Here is a 10,964-nt window from a genome sequence, read left to right on the forward strand (position 1 = left end):
TCTGTTTGGGGCTGCCTGTAAGGAGAGCAATCCCAAAGTTGCACAACGTATACCCGCTTCGATGATAGATGTAGCTTGAGATCGAGGGGTGACCTTACAGAGGTACACAGGGTGGACGCAATAGCCTCTTTCCCAGGGAAGGGGAGGGGTGAGAGGGGGAAGATTTCGAGGGGGCCCGAGGTGCAATTTATTGACACAGAATATGGAGTAAGCTGTCAGACAAAGTGACTGGGGGACGTGCACAGATTGGAGCCAAATACAGGCAACTGGGACCAGCCTGGTGATTGATGGTGGTCAACATGGATGAGATGGGCCGAAGGGCCTGTTTTGACTCTGGAGCACTGGGCTTCTTTGCTTAGGTCTTATGGGATTTCATATCGTACATCTCATAGACAGGCCACTGAGTCTAGACTGGCACACAGTTATTCCATTCACTCCCTCCCACTAAATCCCTCTCTCTCTCCCCCCATTCCAGCCCTCAAGACCTGCCAATCACCTCCTTCCCTTCACTATAACTACCCACCGTGAACCCTCCTCTCCCATTAGCTTCCTCCTCCTTCAGCCCTCTGCCCCTTCCTCCCACCACCTTCCCAGCTTCTTACATCATTTCCCCTCCGTCCTCCCCCCCACTTAACACCCGCCACCTCCCGCTCTTCCCCCTTCCCCCCCACTTTCTTATCCTGGCTTTTGCCCCGCTCCTCTGCGGTCCTGACGAAGGTTCTCGGACTGGAAGGTCGACTGTTCACTCCCTTCCGACCTGCTGAGTTCCTCCAGCATTTCCTGGGCATTGCTAAAGATTTCCGGCATTTGCAGAATCCCTCCTGGCCCCCCAGGGTGGGGGGGGGGGTGGGACAAGTCCCCCCCCCCCCGCCTGATAAACCCACCGACCCGCACTTCTGGTCTGGAACGTGGGAGAGAGCCAGAGACCCCGGGACACCCACAGGGGGAACGTGCAAACTCCACACAGACAGAAGTCGGGACTGAACTGGTTTCTCTGGAGTTAGGAGCCTGCAGCTCTAACCGCCGGGCCGTTCAGGGAGGGGGGCCCGTCCCAGCAGCTTCCCTCGACAGCTCGACACCCACCTGGTTGAGGGCCACCTCCAGCATGACGGTGAGGGCGAGGCTGTTGTGGAAGAGGGGCACGCAGTCCGTCAGCACCAGGCACTGACCCCTCCCCACGTCCGGGGCCCTCTCCGCCAGGAGAAGCCCGTTGACGGCCTGCGACGGGAACTTGGCCGCGTGCAGCTGCATCTTCACGTAGGCCCTGGCCGAGATCTCCACCTCCACCATCTCTCCTGGAAGAGGCTGGGTAAGTGGCCTGGGGGGAGAGAGAGGGTCAGTCACTGGACAGAGAGGAGGAGGGGGCAGAGGGTCAGTGTGGGGTTGAGAGGGGGATCACTGTGGTAAGAAGGCAAGGGGGAGCCTGTGGAGGGAGAGGGGAGGTGAGGAAGATCATACTGGGATGGGGGAGGCAGTGGGTCACTCTGGGGGGAGATACAGAGGGTCAGCTTCTGGAGGGAGAGGGGAGGTGGAGTAAGATCACACTGGGATGGGGGCAGTGGCTCACTGTGTGGTGGGGTGGAGGTAGATCATTTTGGGGAGAGAGGAGGTGGAGAAGGATCAGTCTGGGAGAGAGGGGGAGGCAGTGGTGTGTCCGGGAAGAGAGTCAATGGAGTGGTGGGGGGTGTCCGAGTGGGGGAGAGATTGGGGGGGAGGGGTCAGGCAGCACTTCCACCACCTGGATCACACAGTGAGACACTGAACAACCAAAACGATTTCAGCCCCTTCGAGCCCCCATCCCCACTCATGGGATCCCAGAAACATCTCTTACCGAAGGATCGTTCTTGGGACCCCTGTCACATTCTCTCTTCTCATTGCTACCATCAGAGAGGAAGCACAGGAGCTTGAATACACACTAACACACCCCCCACCACCACACACTCTCCCCATACAGACACACCCCACAACTACACACATCCCCACCACACACACTCTACAACTACACACATAGACACACCCCACACATACTCGCCATAAACACACACCCCACACCTACACATCCCCACACACTCACACCTGGACACACATCCCCACACACCCCCACCCCACACATACTCGCCATAAGCAGACACACATCCCCACACACTCACACCCCACACATACTCGCCATAAGCAGACACACCCCCCTCCCCACACACTCACACCTAGACACACATCCCCACACATACTCGCCATAAGCAGACACACCCCCCTCCCCACACACTCACACCTAGACACACATCCCCACACACTCACACCTAGACACACATCCCCACACACCCCACCCCACACATACTCGCCATAAGCAGACACACCCCCCTCCCCACACACTCACACCTAGACACACATCCCCACACATACTCGCCATAAGCAGACACACCCCCTCCCCACACACTCACACCTAGACACACATCCCCACACACTCACACCTAGACACACATCCCCACACACTCACACCTAGACACACATCCCCACACACCCCACCCATACCTACACATACTCGCCATAAGCAGACACCCCCCCACCCCACACACTCACACCTAGACACACATCCCCACACACCCCACCCCACACCTACACATACTCGCCATAAGCAGACACACCCCCCACCCCACACACTCACACCTAGACACACATCCCCACACACCCCCACCCCACACATACTCGCCATAAGCAGACACACCCCCCACCCCACACCTAGACACACATCCCCACACACCCCCACCCCACACATACTCGCCATAAGCAGACACACCCCCCACCCCACACACTCACACCTAGACACACATCCCCACACACCCCCACCCCACACATACTCGCCATAAGCAGACACACCCCCCACCCCACACACTCACACCTAGACACACATCCCCACCCCACACATACTCGCCATAAGCAGACACCCCCCCCTCCCCACACACTCACACCTAGACACACATCCCCACACACCCACCCCACACCTACACATACTCGCCATAAGCAGACACCCCCCCCTCCCCACACACTCACACCTAGACACACATCCCCACACACCCCCACCCCACACCTACACATACTCGCCATAAGCAGACACCCCCCCCTCCCCACACACTCACACCTAGACACACATCCCCACACACCCCCACCCCACACATACTCGCCATAAGCAGACACACCCCCCACCCCACACACTCACACCTAGACACACATCCCCACACACCCCCACCCCACACATACTCGCCATAAGCAGACACCCCCCCACCCCACACACTCACACCTAGACACACATCCCCACACACCCCCACCCCACACATACTCGCCATAAGCAGACACACCCCCCACCCCACACATACTCGCCATAAGCAGACACACCCCCTCCCCACACACTCACACCTAGACACACATCCCCACACACTCACACCTAGACACACATCCCCACACACCCCCACCCCACACATACTCGCCATAAGCAGACACACACTCCCCCCCCCACACTCACACCTAGACACACATCCCCACACCTACACATACTCGCCATAAGCAGACACCCCCCCCACCCCACACACTCACACCTAGACACACATCCCCACACCTACACATACTCGCCATAAGCAGACACACACTCCCACCCCCACACACTCACACATGCAAGAACAGCTTCCCCCCCGCCTTCGGATTTCTGAACGGACACGAACACTGCCTCACAGGTTTTCCTCATTGCTCTGCACGGCTTACTTTTATTTCTCATGACAATCTATGGTCCATTTTCCGTATCGCACAAAACACGTTGCGCCCTGTGCATAGACCCGATTCTCATCCTCACCGTGGCGACCCCCACCCAAAGGATCCCAGGAGCACCCTGGAGATTTCTACCCCACGGGGTCATCCACAGCACGTTACAGAGCCCCATCTCCTCCGTGAAGTGATCCTCGGGATTCCCGAGATTATCACCCGCGACCCTCCCCAAAGCAAATTCCCCATCTCCCACTGACGTCCGCAGCTTCGATTGGCCTCACGCCATATCAGTCAGCACCGTCCTGCCCTCCCATTGGTACAGCTTGCCCATCTCTTAACATTCATTGGCTCACACTAAATATGTCCCGCCCTCTCATGCCCGCAGGAAAGGCGTCCCGCCCCGTGATTGGCCGTTTACCCTTCGACACGCACCTTCTTTGGCCGATTGGCCTGAGCGGATTGATTGACGGCAGAGGTCCGGCGGCGATTGGACAGAACTAAGAAGAAGGTGTTCTTGTTGCCTGGTCTTTGATTGGTCGAGCGTCGCAGCAGAGGCCAATCGCAAGGGAGAGGGGGCGGGACAGGGACGGAATGAGTTGGGGTCCGCACGGGAGGGTTCAGCCGCTCTGTCCTGGATTTCCTGGCGGCTTTCGGTGCTCGGTCCCGCGGATCTGGAACTTCGCCGCTCCACAAAATGGCCGCCTAGCAACCGCCGGAGAAGAGAGCGGCCATTTTGATCCCCGTCTTGCTGCAGCGCGGCGCCTGCGATTGGCCACCTCCGACCGCCCGCCCAGCGCCGCGGCTCTGCTGAGGGGTCAGCAGGCACGTCAATCATCCCGCCGGGCGCGTTAACCCCCGTCGGAGGAAGATTGTCGCCGCCCATTGGTCAGGACGGCGGCGAGGAGCAAACGCTGGCGGTAGGGGCGTGAGTCGGTCTCAAATGCCGGCTGCTGATTGGGTTAGAAGGTGCGGGGAGCAAGCCAATGATGAGTGGGTTGTCAGAAAGAGGGACCAAAAGAGCAAGGACGGGCAACCTGTGGCGCATTGGATGATTAGAAGTGGCGCATTGCAGTTCAGTGATAATAATTAAAAAGTAAGCTTACTCACGCAAAAAGTATTAACCAAAAACCGATTTGTAGAAAAACAAATCTATACCAGTAATTCAAGTAGCTTAGAGCTAGAAAAGGGTTTTACTGAGAATAAATCCAAAACTTAGCAATTATTTTTAGCAATTTTATTATTTCGTGCACAGCTTTTGGCGAATGTTATCTTCTTTCACATTAATCTATTTTCAAATTAAAATAAATGTTCAAATGAGTCAAACTAGGAAAGAAGGACATTCGTTCTGCAGTCGTTCCATAACTGTTCAATACACATTTGATATTTGTTTGATCCTGAGGCGCCGGGCATCTGCACCAGCGGTGCGTCGCAGGTTTTGCCAGTCAGTTTACAATTGACACTCGTGCGCTACGGAGTTGTGCTTTGCTCGTCCTCTGTGAACATCTGCAGTTTTGTACTTTTTCGAAAATTAAGCCTTGTTTTTACATTCAGCTACCCATCACAGTGCAAAAGGAAATGAGCAAAAGAAAAGCAGAAATTGATAGTAAGCGTAAATTCAACGAACAGTGGGAAAATGAGTTCCTATTTATAACGGGTCCGTCAGGAAAACCGTTATGCATTGTTTGTGGAAACACTCTCTCACATAATAGAAGACATGATCTCAATAGACACTATAAAACACAACATCAGACTGAAATAGAAGAAAACTGAAGCTAGTGCTTGGGTCTGAGTTACGGAGAGAATATGTGATTAAGAAAAAGGAAGAACTCAAAAGAAGACAAAATATATCTGTTAAAAGAAGTCTCGTTAAGGTAAGTAATGTTTATCTTGTTTTATATTAAAACAATATATCATGTAAAAATGCTAAATATGTCTATGTTAATATATTTTACAAGAATTGAATGGGGGGACAAGAGTTGTACGGCGCATCTGAACTCGTGCGTGAAAAAAAATTGATGCATGGAATGTAAAAGGTTGGCCAGCCCTGCCCTAGAGGATTGGGCAAGTCCTTCTGACATGTGATCTGGTCTCAGTCAGGGAATTGGAATCAAAATTGGCTTTAATATCACTGACATAGGTCGTGAAATGTGTTGTTTTGCAGCAGCAGAGCAGACATAAAAGTTACCATACGATACAAGAAATAAATATTGCAAGAAATGGTCGTGTCCATGGACCATTCAGTAACATGAGGTGGAGAGAATGACTCTTAAGTAGAGGTTGGGCAAACTTGGATTTGTTTCTCCTGACCACCAAAGGTACAGAGGTGACCTGATAAAACTACGAGATCCCTAGGTAGAGTAGATGGCCAGAATCTTTTCCCCAACATGCAGATATCAAGTACTAGGTTTAGGGTGAGAGGAGAAACGATTTTAACAGCCCAGTTATTTACACACGGGGGGAGGGCTGCCAGTGGAAGTGGTGGAATCTGACACAGCCAAGAGGCGGGCACCCTGGCAGGATACGTGGCCCTAATGCAGGATAGTGGCATCAGTGTAGGCTGGTTGCTGTGGGACCAAGGGCCTGTTTCTGTGCTGGAAGGCTCTGTGATTATAAGACACAGGAGCAGAATTCGACCCATCGAGTCTGCTCCACCATTCAATTATGGCTGATCCTTCCCTCCCCCCCGGCTCAGCCCCACTCCCCATAATCTAATAAAGAACCGATCAATTTCTGCCTTAAATACACCCAATGACCTGGCCTCCACAGCTGCATGTGGCAACAGATTCCATAAATTCACCACCCTCTGGCTAAAGAAATTTCTCTGCATCTCTGTTTTGAAAGGGTGCCCCTCTATCCTGAGGCTGTGCCCTCTTGTCCTAGACTCCCCCACCATGGGAAACATCCTTTCCACATCTACTCTGTCTAGGCCTTTCAACATTCAAAAGGTTCAGTGAGATCCCCCCTCATCCTTCTAAATTCCAGAGGGTACAGACCCAGAGCTATTAAAACAAAACCTTCACACCATCTGAAAAGTTTCCTCCCCCAAGCAGTTAATCTGATCAACCATTCTAGTTAGACCCCCCCCCAACCCCTCTCAGTCACCGGACGGTAGCCACTTTAAACCACTTCTTATGATACCGTTTACATTGTAAATACAAGCCAGTTTTTATATATTTATCTGTTATTTATTTTCAATATCCTTTCACTTCTGACTTTGTTTTGTTGCATGAAAGCTGTTTATCTCGGCTGGTATATGTACAAAATTAAGGGAGGGAAGTTTGGGGGAGACATCAGGGGTAAGTTTTTTACACAGAGGGTTGTGAGTGCTTGGAATGACTTGCCAGTGATGGTGGTGGAGGCTAAAACATTAGGGGTATTTAAGAGCCTCTTGGACAGGCACATGGATGAAAGGAAAATGGAGGGTTATGGGGTAGTGTGGGTTTAGTACTTTTTTTAAGGATTATATGGGTCAGCACAACATGGAGGGCTGAAGGGCCTGTACTGTGCTGTAGTGTTCTATGGTTCTATGGTGGTGCAGCGCCGGACTCCGGAACGGAGGTTCCCGGGTTCGAATCCAGTCGGGCCGTTCCCGAGTTCGCTTTCCATCCGTGCCAGGTTGAGTGTTGAGCTCGCAACTCGACCTCGTAAAATAAAGAAAAAAATACTGCGAAATGTCTGTGTGAGGAGTGGCACGCCACAGTCTTTCGTTTCACGCCCTTGTAAGGCATGAAAATGCCCAACACTGGCCTCTTAGGCCTGAGTCGACATCACCATCAACATCAACAGCATCATCATCAACATCATCATCATCACCATCAACAACATCATCATCATCATCATCAAAGCAGAATATTGGACGTCCCAGGCAGAGAGGAAGTTTCCTGCAGTGGGGGTGGGGGGTTCTAGCACCAGGCAGCAGAGCCTCAGGGTAGAAGATCATCCCTCTTTAACAGAGATCAGGAGGAATTTAGTTTAGCCAGAGAGTGGTGAATCTGTGGAACTCATGGATGCTAAGTCATTGGGGGATATTTAAAGCGGAGATGGATATTTTGTTGATTGGTCAGGGAGTCAAGGGTTACGGGGAGAAGACAGGAGAATGGGGTTGAGAGGGATAATAAACCAGCCATGATGGAATGGCAGAACAGTCTCGATGGGCCGAATGGCCTAATTCTGCAGCTGTGTCTTCTGGTCACTCGGAGTCCTGCCACATGCAGAAGTTCGCTGATGACACGGTCATAGTGGGGTGTGTCAGGAATGGACAGGAGGAGGAGTATAGGAAACTGATACAGGACTTTGTGATATGGTGCAACTCAAACTACCTGCGTCTCAATATCACCAAGACCAAGGAGATGGTGGTGGACTTTAGGAGATCTAGGCCTCATATGGAGCCAGTGATCATTAATGGAGAATGTGTGGAGCAGGTTAAGACCTACAAGTATCTGGGAGTACAGTTAGACGAGAAGCTAGACTGGACTGCCAACACAGATGCCTTGTGCAGGAAGGCACAGAGTCGACTGTACTTCCTTAGAAGGTTGGCGTCATTCAATGTCTGTAGTGAGATGCTGAAGATGTTCTAATAGGGTCAGTTGTGGAGAGCGCCCTCTTCTTTGTGGTGGCGTGTTGGGGAGGAAGCATTAAGAAGAGGGACGCCTCACGTCTTAATAAGCTGGTAAGGAAGGCGGGCTCTGTCGTGGGCAAAGTACTGGAGAGTTTAACATCGGTAGCTGAGCGAAGGGCGCTGAGTAGGCTACGGTCAATTATGGATAACTCTGAACATCCTCTACATAGCACCATCCAGAGACAGAGAAGCAGTTTCAGCGACAGGTTACTATCGATGCAATGCTCCTCAGACAGGATGAAGAGGTCAATACTCCCCAATGCCATTAGGCTTTACAATTCAACCGCCAGGACTTAAGAACTTTTTAAAAGCTATTATTAATGCTTTTTGAGATAGTGATTTAGATGCATATCATATTTTTTACTGAGTTAAGTATTGTATGTAATTAGTTTTGCTACAACAAGTGTATGGGACATTGGAAAAAAAGTTGAATTTCCCCATGGGGATGAATAAAGTATCTATCTATCTATCTAATCCTGTTTACATTGTAAGTACATGCTGGTATTTGTGTAGGTAGATAAATATCAGCATGTGTAATATTTACAATATTCTTTAACCTCTAACTTTACGAGCTGACACCACGGCAGATTCCTCATCCACGGAAACGCAGCTGCTGATTAAAGCTGATCCCCGGTCAGTATCGAACCCGAGTACCCGGGCCTCTGGAGCTGGGGGGAGGGGTAGCGGCACCGGCCACTGACCCAGTGCGTGGAGTTGAAACCCCAGCCCGGTCGCTGTTAAATTCAGTCCGTACGCTGGAGCTTCTATGCCTGTGGCCCGTCGCCAAGGAACAGCTTCCCCCACCAGGAGCCCGTACGCGCACGAAGTTGTGCGGGTCTGGCGTCTTCCTGCAGGTACCAGGTTCAAGGACGGCTACTTGCCCGCAACTGCCCGGTTCCTGAACCAATTTGCCCCACCCAAACCCTACCTCGGCAACGGGATGCCACAGCCCACGACCGGACAGCTCTCTCTCTTTGCCAGTGTGTGGAATCATTTCTCCATTCCGTGCGGTGTTCACACCGTTTTTCATCTTACCCGAATAACGCCCACGGCTGTAAAGCTGGCCAGGCTAATCAGCCCTCACCCCCCTCCCCACCTCAGTGTGTGGCAGGGGCGAATGTGGGGAGGGGGAGAATAATGAGAAGTATTCTGGGCCCAACAACAGCGCACCAGTAGCCTGAGAGTTATTGAGGTACAGTGTGGGGTAGGTCACCCTGGCCCCTCGATCCACTGCCCCGATTTAATCCCGGCCGAATCAATGCCTCCCAAACAGACTGCGGGAGGGAGTACGGGGAGAAGGTACAAACTCCTTACAGGCAGAGACGGGCAAATTTCCACAGATGTACGGGGGGCGGGGGGAGAGCACTCCGACTGGGTGTACCTGTCTGGTGTGGAGGCTCGGGTGCGAAGGACCGAAAGGGGCCGCTCCGTGGTCCCAGACGTCTCCATGCCATGGACTGAGCCAGAGGTCCGCTGGGGAAGCCCTGCTCCCCACCACCCAGGGTGGAGAGGACCTTTACCGATGGGCGCTGCCTCGGGGAGGCCTGCCGCCATCCGGGACGGGCCCTCTACCACCAGAGAGGAGCCCGAAAACACACACTCAACTTCTTGACCTCCGCCATCAGAGTTCAGAGAACTCAAGCTTATCTCGATCGAACTCAAACTCTTTATTATTTTTGCAATATATATATATATATCTCCTTGCAAGTGATAGTAATGTTGCATGACCCCGCTGCTACAAAAGATGAAGTTCCGGTGCGTGGGCCGACGATAATAGATGGGATTCTGGATGTAAACAGAGGCGTCTGAGTCAACAGCGGCCGGGATCGAAGCCTTGCCCTTTACCAGCGGTCCCTAGCCGGCAATTCCCGGCCAGACGTGGAATTCCCACAACTTCTGCTTCACAGGTCCGGGAAGGTGAAGCTTTGCCGATTCCCTCCCCACCCAACCCAACCCTTCCCTCTCTGCAGCCTAAAAGGGGGTTTCTTTTTAGGAACAGATACTTGGGCAGCCATGAGGGTGTGTGTGTGGGGGGGTGGAGTTGCTCCCGAAGCTCACCCTCCTGAACCATCCCCTTTCACCCCTGAACCCCGAGAAACTCGGGCAGTTTGAAACATTCTTCCTACTTCCGCAATCAGCGAATTGGCGTTAGGGACCGTCTCAAAATTGCAGTTTTGCGCCCAGATAAAAATGCGCCGACGGAGGGCAGCTAGGCCGTTCAGCCCGCCCCCCTCGTTCCTAAACCAGCCTGCACAACTACCCCCCCCCCCCAATCAGTAACAGCAACACTATGACCAGTCGGCACCACAACAAAGTCCTGAAGAAGGGTCTCGGCCCGAAACGTCGACTGTTTATGCTTTTCCATAGACGCTGCCTCCAGCAACCGTTCACAATAAATTACAGTATTCTTGAATTATGCACGATCTTTATAACAAAGCGCACAATAGAATTATTTTTAAGTGTTCATTTTGTGGTGCCACAAACAAGGGAAAATCTGCAAATGCTGGAAATCCGAGCAACACACACAAAATGCTGGTGGAACACAGCGGGCCAGGCAGCGTCTATAGGGAGAAGCACTGTCGACATTAACAAC

The 10,964-nt window shown here is 52.4% G+C and overlaps 1 protein-coding gene across 6 annotated transcripts in view; it reads right to left on the reverse strand.

The window, feature by feature from the left end:
* The window catches only part of LOC140716446 (ER membrane protein complex subunit 9-like), a 43,936-nt gene extending 33,918 nt beyond the window's left edge, over positions 1-10,018 (reverse strand). The window contains exons 1-2 of one of the 6 annotated variants that reach the window (XR_012096300.1): positions 9,753-10,018; positions 1,084-1,318 (exon numbers count right to left, since the gene is read on the reverse strand). Coding sequence is in view for 5 of the 6 variants with exons in the window: in XM_073029182.1 (XP_072885283.1) it covers positions 1,084-1,318; positions 9,753-9,820 (303 nt within the window). In the remaining variant the exon portion in view is untranslated. Of the gene's footprint in view, positions 1-1,083; positions 1,319-1,831; positions 1,853-3,753; positions 3,981-4,185; positions 4,325-9,752 lie in introns of those variants that run through there. The other 5 variants (XM_073029182.1, XM_073029184.1, XM_073029186.1 and 2 more) reach the window with 5 other exon arrangements.
* Between the last annotated feature and the right edge of the window lie 946 nt (positions 10,019-10,964).

This window comes from Hemitrygon akajei, chromosome 25 (assembly GCF_048418815.1).
Source record: "Hemitrygon akajei chromosome 25, sHemAka1.3, whole genome shotgun sequence".
NCBI classification, from domain to species: domain Eukaryota; kingdom Metazoa; phylum Chordata; class Chondrichthyes; order Myliobatiformes; family Dasyatidae; genus Hemitrygon; species Hemitrygon akajei.